The sequence below is a fragment of the Diadema setosum genome, chromosome 4 (assembly GCF_964275005.1).
Source record: "Diadema setosum chromosome 4, eeDiaSeto1, whole genome shotgun sequence".
NCBI lineage: Eukaryota > Metazoa > Echinodermata > Echinoidea > Diadematoida > Diadematidae > Diadema > Diadema setosum.
This window is the reverse complement of record NC_092688.1, coordinates 40,523,790-40,547,233: the sequence shown is the minus strand read 5'-3', so window position 1 is coordinate 40,547,233 and position 23,444 is coordinate 40,523,790. Positions and strand designations below refer to the sequence as shown.

At 37.0% G+C, this 23,444-nt stretch overlaps 2 protein-coding genes across 2 annotated transcripts; both read left to right on the top strand.

The window, feature by feature from the left end:
- Positions 1-491: 491 nt before the first annotated feature.
- On the top strand, positions 492-15,428 carry LOC140227246 (protein rolling stone-like). Its single transcript, XM_072307666.1, has 3 exons — positions 492-608; positions 12,449-12,674; positions 14,801-15,428. Exons 1-3 carry the CDS (start codon positions 510-512, stop codon positions 15,310-15,312), a joined length of 837 nt encoding a protein of 278 aa, XP_072163767.1. The 5' UTR covers positions 492-509; the 3' UTR covers positions 15,313-15,428.
- Positions 15,429-17,760: 2,332 nt separating this feature from the next.
- LOC140227873 (uncharacterized) lies at positions 17,761-22,815 on the top strand. Its single transcript, XM_072308260.1, has 3 exons — positions 17,761-17,913; positions 19,982-20,207; positions 22,415-22,815. Exons 1-3 carry the CDS (start codon positions 17,761-17,763, stop codon positions 22,813-22,815), a joined length of 780 nt encoding a protein of 259 aa, XP_072164361.1.
- Positions 22,816-23,444: the final 629 nt, after the last annotated feature.

The following is a 23,444-nucleotide window of genomic DNA, read 5'->3' as shown; positions in this document are numbered from 1 at the left end:
ATCACTTTCCAAAAGCTCCCTGCCTCCGGTGAATGCGAACGGAAGTAGCTTGACGTTGCCGCCCCCCTCCCTCCCCCCCCCCCCCCCAAAAAAAAAAAAAGAAAGAAAGAAAGAAAGAAAGAAAACAAAATTCACACCCTCTCTTAAAAAGAGGGACAATATTTCTACAGCGTTGCGCAATGAAAACAAGATTCATTCGAGGGATATCAATCTGCCGGCAGGAGGTTCGTCTATACTCGGTCAACCGTGAATACGTGTCTGTGTGGTTATGTATGGTTTCCACAAGTCTGTAAACAAGGTATAGCTGCGTGTGTAGATTTAGCTCGATTCTTTTAGCTTCACAAACAACTGTTAAAGGTAATATACAGTGAACACGGATTGGGAACGCGTGATCACTATGTTGTGCTTTACGAGATCGCCAGAGCAGAAATCATTTCATATCGCTGTTTATGACCGCATCGACAGATCACCTAGTTTCGAAGGACTCATCAGCAGTCGTACAGGCAACGATGAGTGATAGTGAAGATGAGAGCAGAAAGTGGTACTCCGTGGAAAGGGCGGACTTTGCACTACGTTGCAGACAACCAAAGGGTGTGTGTTCACAACAAGTGAGTATATTATAGAGATCATACGAGGTGATACCAGGTGATAGAAATGTGTCAATGTACAGACAGTAAGTAGACCTATATACATCAGCTTTTGTCTATTTTTGTAAATGGTACTGGTAGGCAGTGCGTTACACACAAATATTATACAGGGCCTGTAAGGCCTATGTGCCTCTGACAGTACACATGCAGCGTTTATTGCACTGGATATGACCTTGCAACGTTATGACTTCACTTGAATGACGCAGCAGTTCTGAATTGATATTTTCCCCCTGAATAATGTATGACATAAGATGGCTTAACGTGTGTTCTGTAAGTGAGGTCGGAGGGACTGCTGGGGCGGGGGAGGTAGAATTCACCCAATTTCATTTCCACCAGGCTTCTGCTGCATGGATCGGGGATCTGTTTCGGACAGGCCTTTCAGGTCGACCCCTAGGCCTACACTCCATCATCGCTTAGATGCGTATAATTTTGATACATATTTCCGCATCAGTAAAATCTTTAATTTATCGATGTGCTGGCCTAAACATTCATACCTAGAGATTAATGACAACTGGTCGATGACGCTTTTATAAGACTGTCGTATTCAGTAGTTTCTACATTATGTATTTAACAGCAACTTTTCATTATCATGGCATCCGCGGTTTCTTTATATATAGTGGTTTATTTTCAGCTTTAAGTTTGTACATTTTCTCATTATTGTTATCATCATAATTGTATCTTAGTGCTCGACATGCCTCACATGCCTCATCTTGAAATGCGTACAGACATGATTGAACATCTTATGATTAAACTGCGTATCATTCCATAAAATGCATGTCGAATTGAAGTATTTTTCAGTGTAAATTATGTGTAAAAAAATGAAAATTAAGGTTAAATTGAAATAAATAATCCTCCTCCTCCTCATCATCATCATATTACAATTGTATTGTAATGATAATGATGATGATTATAATAATAATAATAATAATAATAATAATAATAATAATAATAATTAAGTGATAATGATAATACCCATTATTATTATTATTATTATCATTATTATTATTATTATTGTCATTATTATTACAGTTGGTAGTAGTAGGTCTAGGCTTTCCTGCAAGAGATATTGTTTGAAGCGGAGTGTATGAATGGAAGGATTAACGAGTGACAAAAGGCGACGGAAGGAAAGGATTAGGCCTATTGATAAAAGATGCAGCTGCAATAGTAGGAATAGAATTAAAAGATTAACTAGTATAATCCTTTCTTTGTGAATGACTTTTGCGTTGGTAGTATAGGGACAGCTGCGGTAGGAAAGGGGAATGAAAATGAAGAAAGTTGGTTTGGTTAATAGAAGGGGAAGTGATAAAACAAAGGTCCGTCGTTGTACCTATCATTTGTTGCTGGATGGAGGATTATTCCGGTGCGCCGGTGGAAGAAAATGAAGAGAAATATAGAAAGCCTTTCTTTGTAAATGACTTTGGCGTTGCCAGTACAGCCACAGCTGAGGTAAAAAGGGATGAATATGAAGAAAGTTGCTTTGGTTAATAAAAGAGGAAAATGTTAAAACAAAGGTCCGTCGTTGCATCAACTGCAGCTGGATAAAGGATTATTCTGGTGCGCCAGTGGAAGAAAATGAAGAGAAATGCAGGAATCCTTTCTTTGTCGTTGCCAGTATAGCGACACTGCGGCAAAAAAGGATGAAAATGAAGAAAGTTACTTTGGTTGATAAAAGAAGAAGTGATACAACAAAGTCCGTCGTTGCATCAACTGCAGCTGGATGGAGGATTAATCTGGTGCGTGGAAGAAAATGAAGAGTAACATAAACAGTGGAAACAATCGCGCTGGGAAAGAACCAGACGAAAGATAGAAGCTATATAGGGTGCCGAGCGTCAATCTCTTGGTTCCTTCTCCTATATTTACATAGAGGAAGGAGTAAAACGAATGAAATACAAGTGCAAGGAATGGTACGTTTATCAAGCTGTTTTACGGTAATGCGAAAGATAATTGTACGCTTTTCCCCCTTAACGTTGATTTGAATATCTACATAAAAAGCATTGACACTGTATTCATCTAGACAAAATGAGTAACAGAGTATCTGTATAATTGTTTTTATTTTGTATGGTATAGGCACGGTTGTGAGAGAAGAAGGAGAGGTAGGTAGTCGGTATGGCCAAAAAATAGATTACGATCTCTGTGAATTTAAATCGGGATTTTCACCATTTCAGTTGGGAGGAAACGTTTTGCCGTTGATAGCGGACAGCGATGAAATATTTGCTGTCCATGGTGTTTGGAATCATTGCTTTGGATGAGGAGTAAGAGCAATATCAAAATGTATAACAAATTACAACGAACAAAGATGATAACATTGCAGCTTCGCCATATGAAAGCATGGGGAAGGGGCTCAAGGAAGCAGAACAAAAGAAGAAAGCATGCGTACATTTTACAGAGGCGATGTAATTGAATTTACATTGGTACATGTCATGAAATTTGAGCATCTATATAAGCTTTCTTATGCGATTTTTTTTTTGTCTTTAGAGCAGTAGGTTGTTTTTTTTTTCTGCTCCAGCATCACAATATAATTCCACATATCTAAGATATGTAGCTGCCGATTTATGTAGGGCTTACTACATGATATGACATTACAGTAATCGTACTGACGTTCCCCTTTAGGAATATAGTGTAGTAGTCTGCGATGGCAAGAAGATCGTGAGCGCGTAATATTTTTTGTAGAGAGTCATGATGAACGCTTTGATTTGACTTTATTTACGTGCCGATTATGCAAAAGTCAAGAATATCCATCGGATTGACGAGATGATTGCACAGCATTAAGAGAAACGCACTTAAAAATACATCTGCGGTGAGATTTTTTTGCTTGTTTAATATAGTCGCAGTGTACGATTAAAAAAAAAAAACCACCCAGTAAATTGCAAGACGCAGATGGTCCAATCAAGTTTATTATTTCTTTACTTCGAGCGTACTCAAAGTACTGGCGAACACGTACTAAATCATTGCATAGCGCAAAAAAGTCATACGTAGCAAATGTTGCCACTGTAATTTTGAGAGGGAGTGTCAAATATCATGCGGTGATGAAAGGATGAAACGCTGTCAATGAGTACTGCAAGTGGCTGTTTGGATATGAATCGAATGTGAATTTATAGCGCGCAATTTAAACGCTACGATGGGATCTTTGTTCAAAAGTATCTGTACAGTGTCAAACCTCATTTTCACCGTTCAGGGGGCCCGTTTCATAAAGCTTGTTATCAGTGACAACTGCCACATTTCTATGACAATTTTGCTCTCAGCCAATCAGATGCAAGGATTTCAGTAGCTTGTCACATCTATGACAACTTGTCACTGACGACAAATTTTATGAATGGCTCTGGCTTTTATGTCGAACACATTTGCGCTGTTAGAACTGAAACAAAGAGTATTTCCCCCATTTTTTTAACACGATAAAAAAAAAAAAAAAAACAGTGAAGGGAAGAATTTTTGATAACTTCATGCAATTACTTCAGAGGCTCCTATATTCATCATTCCTACTTTCTCACCGGTGAATACCAAACATGGCTCCTTCTTCAACTTTATCATAGGCAGCTGTACCTGTGGTAGCAGCTACTCGAGAAAACTGTGCGCGTCAGTTGGCTGAAAATGCTTTTCATTTAAGATGCAAGACGCACTCTGGTATCGTACTGTTTGTGTTGTGGATAATTTATCATGTTGTAATGATCGAGTGTCGCTTGCCATAATTATTTTTGATGATGTGAGTAATGTTAAAGTCGATGTTGAAAGCTTAACTATATTGTTGAGTAGAATAAAGATGATTGTGACACGTGATAATATAGGCCTAGTAGGTAAAACACGTATCTGAAAATGTCTGTACCGATACGATGGCTATGTTTTGACTTTTCAGGAGAAAAAAAGAAATAATTTGCCCATATCTGAATTTAGTTTTGAAGATCTCATTTTAATGTACAGTCGTAACAAGTCGAAACAAGTTTGATTTTACAAAATGGATAAAAAAAAAGCAGACATACAAGGAACGAGAGCATTGACTATAAAACAAGAATATAAAGTGAAAAAAAAAAACGGTGGATGAATTGCGTGAGAGGGGATACATTTGAAGCGTTCTGAAAGAAACAACAGAAGAATAACTGAAGGTAGTGTGGAATTATTTTACGCTTGATTTCTTCACTATGCATTATCACCGCATGCTTTACAACAGGATGCTCACACTGAAGTGAAAACCAAAAATCATCATCAAGAAAGACCAAATTTGCCGTTCCCTGCCTGGGTTATTGAGCTAGAGAAGACATTGATGGAGCTTTTTGAAAAGAGGAGGCAAGCACGATGCTTTCGACGTGGAAAGGTGGGACATTGGAAGAGAGAGTGCCCCTGTTAGACTGAGAAACAAAAACACGCAGGTAAGAAATTTGGTGAACAGTGTCTCTGTCAGACCCGTTAGATCGCACAAAATTCGTGTTCAACAAGAGAATCATAACGCACGATTTTAAAACTATGCCGTGTACATGGTTATTGTCAAACGAAGAAATCAATCGAGTTTCTTGCACTACTTTTTTAGATTACATACTGTCGGTGAATTTCAGTTTCCATATTGCGATGATAAAGACTAATGTAGATTTCTTACAAGCGGATTTCATAAGAGACAGAAGTGTATATCGTATTAAACATTTTCTGTGAATATCGTTAGTTTGTCATAATAACGTAGTTCCGGATCTTTGACAAGATTTCGATGTGATATCTTTTTATCGATTTTCCCAACCTTATTTTAACGTATTTGATGTTTGACGAATATTTTTAAACTTTACTGATTTACACTTGTACGGTTGTTCGTCACGAGCATCACGTTCAGTAGCATTTCTTAACGATAAAAATATTTCGTAAGTGGTCAGAATATCTTTGGTACTTGGAGATTCTATTTGATAGTTGATTTGAGTGTCATGACATACCTACGTGTTGTGAATGTTTAAACATGCAGTCATTCAAGCATGTGAATATGTTTAATGAAGTGACAAGAGAAAACGAAGCAGTTTGAAAAAACACAACAACAATGAAACGTGATACTTGTCGTTCATTACACAGCTGATATTGTGAACGAAGGAATACAATCTTTGAAAAATGCGTTCTTTTTCTGACAGTAATGATAAGCTCATGGTACATGTACAGTGTGTTTGTATGTGTGTGTGTGTGTGTGTGTGTGTGTGTGTGTGTGGTGCGAATTTTTGCGCACCTGTGTTTCTTTTGTGATTGTAAATTATTTCATGTTTGTATCGAATACATCAAGATCTTTGATGTAGAATAGAAAATATGTGACTAGAAATTTGTAACGTATCGAAATGTTACTGCAAACGTTAACTTTACATCGTGATTTACGATAGTATAGGATATACCGGGAACGCCGCAAACACCTCTCGCACGCGAACAGTTTATGTAGGATAAATCACGCACCACACACACACACACACACACACACACACACACACACATACAAACACACTGTACATGTATTCCTTCGTTCACAATATCAGCTGTGTAATGAACGACAAGTATCACGTTTCAATGTTGTTGTGTTTTTTCAAACTGCTTCGTTTTCTCTTGTCACTTCATTAAACATATTCACATGCTTGAATGACTGCATGTTTAAACATTCACAACACGTAGGTATGTCATGACACTCAAATCAACTATCAAATAGAATCTCCAAGTACCAAAGATATTCTGACCACTTACGAAATATTTTTATCGTTAAGAAATGCTACTGAACGTGATGCTCGTGACGAACAACCGTACAAGTGTAAATCAGTAAAGTTTAAAAATATTCGTCAAACATCAAATACGTTAAAATAAGGTTGGGAAAATCGATAAAAAGATATCACATCGAAATCTTGTCAAAGATCCGGAACTACGTTATTATGACAAACTAACGATATTCACAGAAAATGTTTAATACGATATACACTTCTGTCTCTTATGAAATCCGCTTGTAAGAAATCTACATTAGTCTTTATCATCGCAATATGGAAACTGAAATTCACCGACAGTATGTAATCTAAAAAAGTAGTGCAAGAAACTCGATTGATTTCTTCGTTTGACAATAACCATGTACACGGCATAGTTTTAAAATCGTGCGTTATGATTCTCTTGTTGAACACGAATTTTGTGCGATCTAACGGGTCTGACAGAGACACTGTTCACCAAATTTCTTACCTGCGTGTTTTTGTTTCTCAGTCTAACAGGGGCACTCTCTCTTCCAATGTCCCACCTTTCCACGTCGAAAGCATCGTGCTTGCCTCCTCTTTTCAAAAAGCTCCATCAATGTCTTCTCTAGCTCAATAACCCAGGCAGGGAACGGCAAATTTGGTCTTTCTTGATGATGATTTTTGGTTTTCACTTCAGTGTGAGCATCCTGTTGTAAAGCATGCGGTGATAATGCATAGTGAAGAAATCAAGCGTAAAATAATTCCACACTACCTTCAGTTATTCTTCTGTTGTTTCTTTCAGAACGCTTCAAATGTATCCCCTCTCACGCAATTCATCCACCGTTTTTTTTTTCACTTTATATTCTTGTTTTATAGTCAATGCTCTCGTTCCTTGTATGTCTGCTTTTTTTTATCCATTTTGTAAAATCAAACTTGTTTCGACTTGTTACGACTGTACATTAAAATGAGATCTTCAAAACTAAATTCAGATATGGGCAAATTATTTCTTTTTTTCTCCTGAAAAGTCAAAACATAGCCATCGTATCGGTACAGACATTTTCAGATACGTGTTTTACCTACTAGGCCTATATTATCACGTGTCACAATCATCTTCATTCTACTCAACAATATAGTTAAGCTTTCAACATCGACTTTAACATTACTCACATCATCAAAAATAATTATGGCAAGCGACACTCGATCATTACAACATGATAAATTATCCACAACACAAACAGTACGATACCAGAGTGCGTCTTGCATCTTAAATGAAAAGCATTTTCAGCCAACTGACGCGCACAGTTTTCTCGAGTAGCTGCTACCACAGGTACAGCTGCCTATGATAAAGTTGAAGAAGGAGCCATGTTTGGTATTCACCGGTGAGAAAGTAGGAATGATGAATATAGGAGCCTCTGAAGTAATTGCATGAAGTTATCAAAAATTCTTCCCTTCACTGTTTTTTTTTTTTTATCGTGTTAAAAAAATGGGGGAAATACTCTTTGTTTCAGTTCTAACAGCGCAAATGTGTTCGACATAAAAGCCAGAGCCATTCATAAAATTTGTCGTCAGTGACAAGTTGTCATAGATGTGATAAGCTACTGAAATCCTTGCATCTGATTGGCTGAGAGCAAAATTGTCATAGAAATGTGGCAGTTGTCACTGATAACAAGCTTTATGAAACGGGCCCCCTGAACGGTGAAAATGAGGTTTGACACTGTACAGATACTTTTGAACAAAGATCCCATCGTAGCGTTTAAATTGCGCGCTATAAATTCACATTCGATTCATATCCAAACAGCCACTTGCAGTACTCATTGACAGCGTTTCATCCTTTCATCACCGCATGATATTTGACACTCCCTCTCAAAATTACAGTGGCAACATTTGCTACGTATGACTTTTTTGCGCTATGCAATGATTTAGTACGTGTTCGCCAGTACTTTGAGTACGCTCGAAGTAAAGAAATAATAAACTTGATTGGACCATCTGCGTCTTGCAATTTACTGGGTGGTTTTTTTTTTTTAATCGTACACTGCGACTATATTAAACAAGCAAAAAAATCTCACCGCAGATGTATTTTTAAGTGCGTTTCTCTTAATGCTGTGCAATCATCTCGTCAATCCGATGGATATTCTTGACTTTTGCATAATCGGCACGTAAATAAAGTCAAATCAAAGCGTTCATCATGACTCTCTACAAAAAAATATTACGCGCTCACGATCTTCTTGCCATCGCAGACTACTACACTATATTCCTACAGGGGAACGTCAGTACGATTACTGTAATGTCATATCATGTAGTAAGCCCTACATAAATCGGCAGCTACATATCTTAGATATGTGGAATTATATTGTGATGCTGGAGCAGAAAAAAAAAAACAACCTACTGCTCTAAAAACAAAAAAAAAAATCGCATAAGAAAGCTGATATAGATGCTCAAATTTCATGACATGTACCAATGTAAATTCAATTACATCGCCTCTGTAAAATGTACGCATGCTTTCTTCTTTTGTTCTGCTTCCTTGAGCCCCTTCCCCATGCTTTCATATGGCGAAGCTGCAATGTTATCATCTTTGTTCGTTGTAATTTGTTATACATTTTGATATTGCTCTTACTCCTCATCCAAAGCAATGATTCCAAACACCATGGACAGCAAATATTTCATCGCTGTCCGCTATCAACGGCAAAACGTTTCCTCCCAACTGAAATGGTGAAAATCCCGATTTAAATTCACAGAGATCGTAATCTATTTTTTGGCCATACCGACTACCTACCTCTCCTTCTTCTCTCACAACCGTGCCTATACCATACAAAATAAAAACAATTATACAGATACTCTGTTACTCATTTTGTCTAGATGAATACAGTGTCAATGCTTTTTATGTAGATATTCAAATCAACGTTAAGGGGGAAAAGCGTACAATTATCTTTCGCATTACCGTAAAACAGCTTGATAAACGTACCATTCCTTGCACTTGTATTTCATTCGTTTTACTCCTTCCTCTATGTAAATATAGGAGAAGGAACCAAGAGATTGACGCTCGGCACCCTATATAGCTTCTATCTTTCGTCTGGTTCTTTCCCAGCGCGATTGTTTCCACTGTTTATGTTACTCTTCATTTTCTTCCACGCACCAGATTAATCCTCCATCCAGCTGCAGTTGATGCAACGACGGACTTTGTTGTATCACTTCTTCTTTTATCAACCAAAGTAACTTTCTTCATTTTCATCCTTTTTTTGCCGCAGTGTCGCTACACTGGCAACGACAAAGAAAGGATTCCTGCATTTCTCTTCATTTTCTTCCACTGGCGCACCAGAATAATCCTTTATCCAACTGCAGTTGATGCAACGACGGACCTTTGTTTTAACATTTTCCTCTTTTATTAACCAAAGCAACTTTCTTCATATTCATCCCTTTTTACCTCAGCTGTGGCTGTACTGGCAACGCCAAAGTCATTTACAAAGAAAGGCTTTCTATATTTCTCTTCATTTTCTTCCACCGGCGCACCGGAATAATCCTCCATCCAGCAACAAATGATAGGTACAACGACGGACCTTTGTTTTATCACTTCCCCTTCTATTAACCAAACCAACTTTCTTCATTTTCATTCCCCTTTCCTACCGCAGCTGTCCCTATACTACCAACGCAAAAGTCATTCACAAAGAAAGGATTATACTAGTTAATCTTTTAATTCTATTCCTACTATTGCAGCTGCATCTTTTATCAATAGGCCTAATCCTTTCCTTCCGTCGCCTTTTGTCACTCGTTAATCCTTCCATTCATACACTCCGCTTCAAACAATATCTCTTGCAGGAAAGCCTAGACCTACTGCTGTTGGTATCATTATCATTATGTCACCATTTATCATCACCTTTGTCATCAGTAGGCCTACCATAATGTTTAGATTCACAGTGAAAGTATAGCTATAGTTATTTCGTACAAATACTCTTTGCAGAATGAAGTTACATTATGCTTTCTTCATGGTATACTCTTCAGCAGTGCATGATGGGAAAATCTCATTTGATGACGTCATGAGATGGAGGAGGAGGAGTTGGATAAGTTATTAGGCGCTTAATGAGTCACATGTAAGACAAAACAAACATGTTTCAGCATTCCGAAGGGATTCAACACTTCTGTTATGTAACTGACACAACAACCATAAGATAGACGCAACTACGTGTATTATCATACACTCAGGCCAAACTAAATTACGTAACTTCGGAAGATCTTTAAAGGGATAGTATAGTATCGACTGAGATGAGGATTCAGGTTTTAACCTTTTGCGAGATGTTCAGAAACCACTTCATAAAATATCAAAAAGCAATTCCAAGAGGAATTAAATCAAATTGTATTTGATAAAAATATACTGGGTTGGAAATGGCTGAGATACCTCAAAACAAAGTAAAACAAAGTGATCCGAAAAAAGATGGACACCACCATTTATTAGGATCGCTTTGTTTGGTATATCTCAGTCATTTCAAAACCAATTATTTTTCATCAAATAAGCTTTGAATTCCCCTTAGAATTATTATGTTCTGTCATATTTCATAAGAGTTTTCTCATTATCTCAAACAGTCATCATTAAAAAAAAAATGGTAACCTGAAACCCCATCTCAAGCGAAACTGTACCATCCCTCTAATAGTCTGACAAAGAAAACAGCAACATCCCCCCAAAAAACAAACAAACAAAGAAACAAACAAAAACTCGGACTATACAGCACTCAAACTTGATATATTCATTGTTGATTTGGAAAAATCAACATGTTAAAGTGGGGCGTGCCTTTCTGAGTGAAATCGTAGAAGATACCTTGAGAAATATGCATAGTATCATGATAGGAAATGTGTTTAAATTAGATAGATGCCAGATGGTTGACATCATTGTTTTATCTCTCTCTCTTATACGACCCCCCCCCCCCCTTGGAAAAAAAAAATACATGTATGAAGTGTGGCACCTATACCCGAAATACCAGAAATGATATCATAACTGTGATAAATCCTTGGTAATACTATAAAATAAGGTCAAGTTTTTCATCATGACGGGGAATTTTAGAGACTGTATATCATGTCTATATCTTTTAGTTGGCTTGTCAGTCCGTCCGTTCATCCATCCGTATAATATGCCCCATACAGTCCTATGTAGAACAAAGAAATTAGAGATGTATACTGGTAAATAAGGGAAGAACGATCAAGTAAGAGGTCAATGAATTTGAGCCAGTACTGTCATTTCCACTCGAAACTTTAATTATGAAAGTCTGACGAAATAGTGAAAGCTTCTTATGATGATATGAGCATGCCGACTGCTGAAATCTTCACCACGTATCTGTATAACTTTTCATTATTAGTGTTTTATTCATTACAATCCCTATAACCTATTTAATTTCTTATTCTTATCCAACAAGACAATCTGATAAGTTTCATTTATATAATCCCAAAACAGTGATGGCTCTGAAATCTGTCACACACACCGGACCCGATGTTTGGAATTCTCTTCCTTCTGAAATTCGAAGTTTAAAGTCCATGTATTCTTTTGGGAAAGCTGTAAAAACAATGCGTTGCTTTCTGGATATCAGTAATTCCATGCTGTAGCCCCTCTGCATTGTTGTATGCTTTGTTGTACTCTTGCTGTACATTGTACGAAGGCAATGAAGAAGAAAATACAACTTATATTTATGTTTGTATAATGTGTATATGTACAATGATGATATAGAAACCAATAAATCAAATCAAAAATTTAATGGTCATTACAATTCGGATATTGTTTGAATACTTTTTCGTAATCGAACGTCTTCCGTTCGGAACGACATTACTCAAACAGATAGTTTTGAAGCAACCGTTTATTCTATATATATATTTTTTTTTTCTCTAAACGTTTCATGTTTTACCTCTTTTGTGGTCACGAATATCGCCATTCTGCTTGTACAATAACAAGTATCACGATTTTGATTATCATTACGTTGCTAAAAACCTTTTTCCTGGCTTGATTTGATGGTCTTCGCAATCCGTTATGTGTTCGAACTGTCTCTATCAGTACAGTCTGTAGTTCGATTCAGCGCTGATTCAACAGTTTCACTCAAAGCACTTGCTACAGCAATCAAAACTTGACTGGTGATAACTAGTGATACCTTTTATAATTTTCCTTTTTAGCCACGAATACCAAGCTGGTTTTACGCCCTCTATCGGTTTGCACTCGCCGTTTACTTCTTCGCGTGTCTAATAACTTTTGCCGTGCAAGGAGCGGACATGCTTGGTGCGAAGTTCCTCATATACCTCACTGACTGGACGTACATCGTCGCCACGTGTTACACCTGCTTCGCCTTCTTCAATGTTGTGGTGGATTTCTTGAAGAGCAGAAAGAGTGCAGCAATTGAAGGTATTCAAATTAGTTGGAGTACGACAAGGGCATCTAGGGAAAAAGCTGGTGCAAAATTCACTCAATACAAGCAAAGTAATACTGATGATGAGTACATTAATCCCAGAGCAAACAAACAAATGCAAACACGCGGACCCCTTCCTTTTTTTTTTTTTTTTTTTTTTTTTTTTTTTTTTTTTTTTTTTTTTGCACAATGCATAGGAATACATAGGGTGTAACCCATTTTGGTCCCATTTCCCATTTGTTTCACCCCGGAAGTGGCACTAGAAAAAAAATTCAACAAATAAACCAACAAATAGACAAACAAACATTTCAATTCAATAATACAATTCAATAGTTTATTTATTTCCTTCATCAAAAAAGAAAAAAGAGAACATGATTCAAAGCGGTACAAGTTGTTGATTTGTCTTTCTTTCGTTTGATAAGGGCATTTATGCAAGATTAAGTGTATGCACGAATAATGTCGTAAAAAAAAGAAGCAATGCACTTTTACATGGCAACAAAAATAACAAATAATCATAACAACGGAAAACAGTGTTCCACTAAGATGCCAAGCTTGTAAGACGTGGAACACTGAAACAAAACAACGACAGCACCAATTTGTTATACCAGTAAACTATATTTATATCAAATTCTTCTATATACTATTGTACATTTACTCATTGATATATGATGCTGAAACAAAACAACGACAGCACCAATTTCTTATACCAATAAAATATATTCATATTAAATTTTTCTATATACTATTGTGCATTTACTCATTGATATAATGGATGCTGATACTATAAACAATACTTACTATGATTTTAGAATGCAAACAAATAATAAGCTAGACACTTATAGCACATGGCACAGACACTACTTGGCCGGGTATGCCAGAAAAATTGACCAAAAAAGGAAGATACGCGCAGCCACACAAAACAATAACGAGAACAACAACAACAACAACAACAACAACAACAACAACAACAACAACAACAACAACACGAAACACAGAAATAACAGAAATGAAGAAAAATGCACACACACAACCACTGGGCAATAAAGAACGAGGAAAGAGGAGCAGGGAAGAATGGAGAAAGAAAAGGAAAATGAAAGGATGCAGAATACTTATGGTTATGCTTTTGACGTGTGCCAGCCGATAAAGCGCAGGAAAATCTTTTTTTTTTTATATTTTTTTTTCTTCAAGCTGATGAAACCCTGAAGTGGCAGAACTTTGCTTGTCAGCTGATGAAACACGGAAGTGGCACCAGAAAATATAAAGTGCCCCCACACTTTTCAAAACGTGGCGCCGGCCATATAATGATTTCGACGGCTCTTTAAACAGATGCGAAACTCACATTCAATCTGCAACGTGTTTACAGTGTATTTTTACATGTACAAGTGTATTCACATGGAGTCATCAGAACCCTCCACAGCTACTCCATTATTGCAAAGTTGGCAACGCATTGGCGAAGAAGATTGGGACATTTTGATGTTTTCGCTGGTCTCCTGTTTGTGTTTCAACACCTGCTCTATGCCCCTTCATCTATCTTTCTTTCAATACTAAGTCTTATGAATACAGTGACATAGTCTTTTTCTAATTCATGAAATTCTTCCGTCGAGATGTATTTATTGCAACTGATAGATAAATTGCCATGCATCGACGTAAATAAGCACTAAATTGATCAGTGTTTTAGTAGTAGCCATGATAAAAGAAACATGAGTGTACGTACTCGAGCAAGATTCGAATCTACGACCTCCTGATCTCCGAACAGGCGTCATCTCCACTATTTAGACCACCGAGCTTCCGCCCGACAGCAAGTGCTGGTTCTAATCCTTATAGCGTGCAGCGGGTAGGCCTAGAGCGCAATTATTCAAATTCATGAAATGAATGTCCAAAGATGAGGTCGAAGGTTCGAATTCTGCTCGGGTACGTTGTAGGCTCCTGATTTATTTTATCATGGCTACTACTTTAACATTGATTAATTCAGTGCTCATTTACGTCGATAGATGTAGGGCAAATTGTCAATCAGTTGCAATAATCATTTTTGCTAATCATGCTTTGCACGCCTACTGCTTTGTACTGAGCACCGTTAATCTCTTTCCCTCGTTTAAACATTTTTTTTTTTTAATACTTTCAGACACATTACGATACCAAATTCAGTGGTGCCTCTTTAACATCACCGCCACTCCCTCCCTCATCGTAACCGTAGTCTACTGGCTGGCGCTTTACCCTTTCATGGACGAAAAACTACCGGTCTTTCTCGACGTCAGCTTCCATCTCCTTCCCGCCATCGTCTGCCTCGTCGAAGTCTTCGTCACTCTGATCGTAGTCCGCTTCGTACACGTGGTCTACCCGCTCTCGTATCTGCTTGTCTACCTTATATTTGCCGTAATTTATTGGGCGGCTGGTGGGACGGACCCGCTCGGGAATCCCTTCATTTACCCCATCATCGACTTCGGGAATTATCCCGGCATTGCGGCCGCAACCTCCGTGGGCGTGTGCTTAGCAACGCTGCTAGCTCAGGCCAGTTTAAAGGGGTTGTACGCCCTTCGTGTCCGATGTATAGACAGGAGAAGAACAGAGGCCGTTCCTTGTACACCACATGTCGAGGTGTCAGCTGTCGAGCTCGAGACACAGACCGCCGCGTAGTTGTTGCGGTAGGGCCCTCACCGTTCAGAAACTGTTAATGTTTAGGATGAGAAACTTGCTCAATACAGCTGCAGGTATTAACTGGACCATGCTACATTGTACTCACTGCCGACATAACATTGCGTTGTATTGACTATTTTTCTACATGATTTTCTATAATAAATGCAAATGTAATCTCGACATCATGAATAAATTACATTGACCTCAACGTCACTGAAATGTATGCTTTAATTACTCCAGCTAAATGAAAGAAGAGAACATGCAGTCCCTAGATTCCTCTTGATTTTTATAATTTTTATTGTGTTGTGCATACCAGTGAGATGGGATTTATTTCTACTTCTTCGGAAGGAATGATCATCGATGATAACTGTGTATCATTAAACATGATATGATATCAATGTCAATATTTGATTCGTTTGATTCATACATTTTGTGTCATAGAGCATTTCTACAGAGTAGCATTTATCAGCTATACAGTATGTAGGGTACTGTGTGTTTGTGTGTGTGCGTGCGTGCGTGCGTGCGTGTTTTCCATCCAAAACTGCAGGTTTTGGGAAATGCTATATTCTCAAGGGAGTGTAAGGCAGTTTATGTAATGAAGCAGATATTGATTAATTTGATCAAGTTGATAAAGATATATATATTTTTTTCTCTCTCTAAGAGTTATGCAGAATTTGATATAATTTTTGTACATATATCAGTATGCTCTGCAATATATATACATAAATAAATAAATAAATATATATATATATACATATATATATATATATATATATATATATATATATATATATATATATATAGACGGTGATTCAGCAGCACAAGTTATTGTGTAATGAGGCAGATATGGATTGGCTTGATTAGATTGAGCAAGATAGCCTTTTCTGAGAGTCATGCAGAATTTCATATCATTTCTCTTATACATGGTATGATTTGAAAAAGATTCCGAAATTGTTTCTAGCCGGCTTGCATATTGAAGACGTTACTATGATCATATTGGTCTATTAAAATGAGGCTACAAAGTCTGTGTGAAAATATACAATTTCCTTACGTTATCTTAATTTCCAAAAACTTACACAATCATCATTTCCGTAAAAAGATATTCTAATCTTTATACGAATGAAAAAAAAAAAAACGCATTAGGAAGTTAGGGTTAGGCATTAAGGCAATCTGTACAAGACAGACATTGAGAAGATCAGTATCATGCCGTCTTAATTTATATCATTTTACCATTTTCGAAACAACAAACAAAACAAAATTGACGATAATCGTAAAATGTCCATCTTAACATGTCGAAAATATTGTTAGTTCATGAGGTATAATGTGTATGAGGAACGTGTGTACGAGTAGTGCAAGTACAGTTATTATGTACTGAAATTGAAATCAAAATTAATAATTTCTTTGCTATTTTTTTAATCAATATAATATATATATACGTATATGTAATCATATATATATGAATAGTTTGTTCGCAAAAACCGATAAGTCCATATTTGCCAAATGGAGATATTTGCAATTTAAGGTCAAGAAAAATAAAGAGAATAATAAGAAAATTTTTGCTTCTTTTGACCATAACTTCAAAAATGTACCTTTACATGTAGTTACCAATATATCATTCAAAAGGTATTATTTTGTACCTTATGACAGAGACCATACTTCAAAATCTTCAAAAATGGACTTATCGGTTTTTGTGAACAAACACTTCATATATATATATATATATATATATATATATATATATATTATATATATGTAACGCTGTAGTTATACAAATATAATAATGCATAAAGTATTCTTTCCCTTACGGCATATCCACACGGGGGAGGGGATTTCATAATGCGTTTTGTCTGACAAATTTGTCCGACAAAATAATTTGCTCTCAGCTTGTCAGATGCAAGGATATCAGTAGCTTATAACAGTTTGCCAGGAAAACAAAATATCTGACAAAACGTTTCAGGAAATGCCACCAGAATCACTGATTTAGGCCTATAGAAATGTGTCGGGCCATACCATATTGGTCGAAACACCATTCGCCACACAAAACTGAAAATGCTGTATTGACACTTATAGGAAAATATCGCATTAATATTCGTACAGCAGGTAACGTTTAATGAACTTCGGAAGATCACGTGGAATGAAAAAGATACCGGCTGTTTGCATAGTATACAATGTTTGCTCTCATAAGGAGAGACAGTTCAATGTTCTCGAACGATGATTCCTTCGAGCTATACATTAGCCATGGTCTGCGGGTCCGTGTTTCATTTGCTCGTGTATAGCAGTTCCATGCGTGCGCGTATCATTGGTATGATGCTCGGTCTTCACAAGATTAATCTTCGGTCAGAATTTGCTTCACTAAGAGAAATGTATATTTCACGTTGAATGCGGTAGAAACATTATCATGAACAGCATCAACTCGTGCTCTATACTGCAGAAGAATCGCTGTCCATAATGACATCGGAAGGTTGTCAAGTATTGGAGGATTCGTCACCAGCCGTGCAGACGACCATGAACAGTGAAGATGAGAGCAGAAAGTGGTACTCCGTACAATGGGCGGACTTCAAACTTAGCTGCGAACGACTTAAGGACGTGTCCTCAAAGCACGTGAGTATGAGTGGTGTATACCTCGTGACATTACTCTACTTGAAAAGTAAACAATTCATCAGTTTATTATCACCACGAGTGTTGTGTACCATTCCATGAATATGAAGGCAAGATCGTGCGGACACTGGTCGAAAGTTGACATTTTTTTTTTGTTTTAGTTTTTTTTTAAGTTTAGACATTGCATTAGAACATACATGTAATTAAAGATGATTTCCCATTGTATTCTCTGTATTGCAAAACATAGTGTCTCAAATTTGATACTAATTTATTTGTGAATAAAGGGTTTGCAACCATTGATCAGATAGTGGTGTGAATAATGAAGCACTTTTGCGGTTTATCATGAAGTTCTATAATATTCAGTTATACCCGTACGCGTGCGTGTATTGACGTGAAACAACTGCCCCAGCGAAAAGTCATAGAATTAGGGTGTGAAAATGCAGTTTTGTGCGATGCGATGTACGTGACTATGTCACTTGAAATATTATTATTATTATTGTTATTATTATTATTATTATTATTATTATTGTTATTATTGTTATTATTATCATAATTATTATTAGTCATCACTATGCATATGTCTGTGTTCAATCCAACTCATTTCATTTACTATTAACTAGGACTATGTTTGCTAAATCTATGTTTTCTTTTACTGGCCCCAAATTTTGGAACTCTCTCGATAATAGTATGAAACAAGTTCTAAGCTTAAACACATTCACATTTAAACTGAAGAAGTTGTTCATAAATTCTTATATAGTTGAATGAGTTATATTTTAATTAGCCTTAATTTTGAGCTTTCTTTTCTATTCGTTATACTCATTCTTTTCTTTTATCTATTCCTTTCCTACATTATGTACTTATATAATTATCTCCGTGATCCATCGCACCATGTGCCTCGCGTGTGCTGGTATAGACCCTTCATTTCTTCTCCTTTCTCGTGTTTTTCCTGTCCTCTTGTCTCTTTCTGTTTCTTCTTTCAAAATAATTTCCTCTTGTCCTCTTTTTCCTTCAGTGTTTTGTTTTTCTCTCTCTATCTTTCTCTTGACAAGAGAGGTTGCTTGTGTTTGTTTGTTTGTATAGGTCTGTATGTGTTGTGCACCTTCTATATTATGTCTAGCTAATTACTTTTTGATGTTGTTTGGTTATTTTGTCCACGAGGAGACTGCAAAATACAAGCTTAGCTTTTGAGCATGTCTCCTCCATTTCCTGCAACTTTGGTTTTAATTCAGTCTTCATTTGCTTTTGTAATGCGTAGTATTGTTAACGTCACGTATTTTTCTTTGTTACTACATTGTATTGATGTTGTGTTATTTTGTGTATGAAAATGTTGTTGGAAATGAAATAAATGAAATGAAATGAAATGAAATGTGTTGTATGTGTATGTGTATGACTGTGTGTGAGAGAAGGAGATAGATAGAGAGAGGGGGGGGGGGGGGGGAAGAGAGAGAGATAACGAGAGAGTTTGTGTGTTCCAATAACCAGACTTAATAGGGGTTGAGGGTTTGCAGAGATTTTTTATGAACTAAAGTCATGATTTTCAAAAAATATTTTATTGCACGTAAATTACAGTTGTGAATCGATGACATCATCACCTCGGTTCATGTCCGGCGGAACCGCGGGGGGGGGGGGGAGGGATGGGACGTAAGTGGCGCTAGAAAGAAAAAGAAAGAGACCTTGAAGTGTGAGCGAGGTAAGTTTATGTTTTTGCGCTGAAGACCTTTTTTTTTTTTTTTGCTTGTCAGCTGAAGAAACCCGAAAGTGGCATGAAAAGTTGCTGAAGGCCTTTTTTGTTTTTTTGTTTTTTTGCTTGTTAGCTTATGAACCAGGGAAGTGCCCCCCTCCCCCATCACACACACACTTGAAAACGCTCCGCCGGTCCTGCGGCTAATTTGCATACGTGGTTTGTGTATACTACAGCTTGGTGCAAAATCTTTCAAAGCCTAATCCAGAATGTGTTGAATTTTCTGAACCAGCACTTCAAAACAACGATGATTCAAAGATTGCGTTATAAGCACCGTGATAGCTTCTAAAGCAGGCAATAACACTTTTTTTTTCTCTCTCTCTCTTTCAGCCACGAATACCTTTCTGGTTGTACGCCCTCTATCGGTTCGCACTCGCCGCTTACTTCTTCGTGGTTTGGCTAACTTTCGTCACGCTCCAAGCAGAGACGCAGGGTCCGAAGTTCCTCATTTACTTTCCCGTCTGGACGTATACTGCCACCACAGGCTACGTCTGCTTTGCCTTCTTTAATACTCTGATGAACTTCGTGAAGAGCAGGAAAAATGCAGCATTTGAAGGTATTCATGATAGTGGGAGTCAACAAGGGCATTAAGAGTAGAAAGCCAACGCAAAAGCTAACGAGAGGGTCTACCACCTACAGATGCATTCCACTGTTGATGCCTGCGTATTGTTTCTTAAAAAAAAAAACCAAACTTCTATCCCTGGCAGGGTAGAAGCTCATCTGATCATTCCATCCAGTGACAACCTCTTTGATGAAGAGCAATCTCAAAGACAATGTGTTGTACATTATTTTGTGGTGGCTTGCTTTAACTAATATTGTGAAGCTCTCTGGGTGACTGACCCCTAGATCACAAGTGCATGAACTTAATAGGTCAGCACAAACTCAAGTATCTGCCATGTAACATCATGCTGTCAATGAAAAGTACTGCCATGATTTAAAACATCGCCTTTTCCCACATATAAAGGAATATATCCCATGTAAGGCTCATAAGAATAAAAGACCCATTTAACATTATTGACAAAAGTAGTAATAATAATGCTGAAAAAAAAAATCGAGCAACGCTGTCACATCGTGGCTAATGCTGAGAGCATGGTTTATTTTGTTCGATACTCTTTATCATTAAAATGGAAATTCACCCCCAAAATTGAATGAATCCCAAAAGGAAGGGAGGGAAAGAGAGAGAGAGAGAGAGAGAATGAAATTCCTTATTGATATTTTGAAATTTCACAGTTTTTCAGTAAACATTTCTTGACCAGTCCTTATGGAATATTCAAATGAGCGGGTTGATGATGCCATGCCCTGACAACATTGCATGCATGTTATAATTGAAATTTTGAAAAAATATATATATAATACTTTTTGGGCTATGTAAAAACATATTACCCTTTAATAATTAGAGCCAACTTGTTCAGTTTTATTTGGATGGTCTTTAAGGCAACTTTCATAGTTATACAGCTGACGTATACGATTTTTGTTATTTCTGTATATGAAATGAATAAGAAATATTGTGAGAACATATTTATCCTCGTAAACTTGCTGATTTGAATATTCATAACGACTGGTCAAGAATCATTCCGACAAAATCTGACATTTCATATTGTTAATTCCTTATTCCTGATCCAATTTTGATCGTTTTCTCGCACTGTTTTGCAGGCATTTTGCTTTCTTATGAAATTGATAAAATTTTGGAGTGGAATTCTTTTTTTAACGGGGACGACGATATAGATAATGTGGATGAGTTTCGTTACTCCGAAAGTACGTTATTCGGAGATAGGCACAAATTCTCATTATTCCTATACCTACATAGACGTTGGTTAATGAAAACACTGGTGTCGTTATCTGATGCGAAAGTTTGTTATTCCAAAGGTTCGTTTATCCGAAAATGAAATAAGGTTTGTTATTCCGAAGGCCTTGTTAAAGGGATGGTACAGTATTGGTGGAGATGAGAATTGGGCTTTTAACTTTCTGCGAGATACCAAGAAAACACTTACGAAATAGTACAAAGCATACCATTTTAAAAGGAATTCAAAGTTTATTTGATGGAAGTCGGGTTTAGAATAACTGAAACATCCAAAAACAAAGTAAAACAAAGCGATCGTAATAAAATGTGGGTCCCACACTTTATTTAGAATCGCTCTGTTTTGGATATCTCAGTCATTTCAAACCCAATTTTCATCAAACAAAATGCTGAATCCCTCATGGAATTACATGCTCTTTCATATTTGATAAGATATTTCTCGTTATCTCACCAAAAAATGTTAGAAACCTGAAATTAGGTCTCAGCCAAAACTATACGATCCCTTTAACCAGTAATTGAAAAAAGGTGCTTGCATACGAACCCCTGAATTCCCAACCTTATTTTACTTTTGGATAAAGGAACCTTCGGAATAACGAACCTTATTTAATTTTCGGATGAACGATCCTTTGGCATGGCGAACCTCATTTCTTACTCGGATTAGAATAGCACCAACAAAAAAAACAAAACAAAAAAAAACAAAAACAAAAAACAAAAAACAAAAAACTTCGGAATAACGAACCAGAAATGTATAATTTATATGTATTTCTTCAACTAAAATAACGGACATTTTGGGCGAGGACAACTGTACTCAACTCTCTTACCATACAAACCAATCTGATAAAGGCATGACATGGGGTTATAAATCACTCTTTTTCGTTTAAACCGTGTTTCGCGTCATTTCTTAGTGTTGATCACCGTTATTGTTTCTCTCTTTGTCTCTTAATCATCTTTCTTTGTACTTTCAGACAAATTCCGATACCAGATTCAGTGGCTTCTCTTTAACATCACCGCCGCTCCCACCCTCTTCGTAACCGCTTTAGACTGGGGAGTACTGTACTATCTCGTATATGCCAAGGTACCGATCTTCATCTACGTCAGCATAGGCCTCTTGCCCGCCGTCGTCTGCCTCAGCGAAATCTTCCTCACCCTGATCGTCGTCCGCTTCGTACACGTCTGGTACTCGTATCTGTATATTACCATATTCCTGCTCTTCGCTGTCATTTACTGGGCGGCTGGGAAGATGGACACCTTCATTTCTCCCAATCTGGACTTCCAAAGCCAGCCCAGTATCGCGGCTGCAACCGTGGTGGGCGTGACTTTTGCACTTGAAAGGATTGTACGCCCTCCGCGTCCGATGTATGGATAGGAAAAGAACAGAAGCAGTTCCTAATAAGACAGAGGAGGTATCAGCTGCCGAACTCGAAGCATTAACCGCGTAGTTTTTTGCGGAATTTATCTCAATCATTATTGACGATTATGAATATCTCTAATTTAAACATTCTATATACAATATGAATATTTATACTTCTTTCATATCTTTTCATTATAAAAAAAAAAAAGATTATGAGAGATCGATATCTAATGAATTAGATATTTATCATCTACGTCAAGTAGGATATCTGATTTTTAGGCAGTTATTATATTTTGGGTGAATTGCCTAACAACCATAAAATTATTACTTGTACTTCCAAAGGCTATGTCTGAAAGAAAGAAAAAAGTTGGCCTAGTCTCTCACAAGTCTGTTTTATGATAAATCATCACCGAATCTTCACTGTCTTCGTCCACAATAGGACTGACTGAGATTGGGCATATTAGATATTTATATAGATATAATTTATATGTTTGTATTATAATGTGTATATAGATCATAGGTTGTATTTCTCAAACCTGAATGGAACAATTTTTGCATTTTGGCTACGTTTTTTATAACAACGTGCTGGGTATATGACTATGTATGAAAAACTGTGTTCCCAACTTTCGAACCCCCCCCCCCAT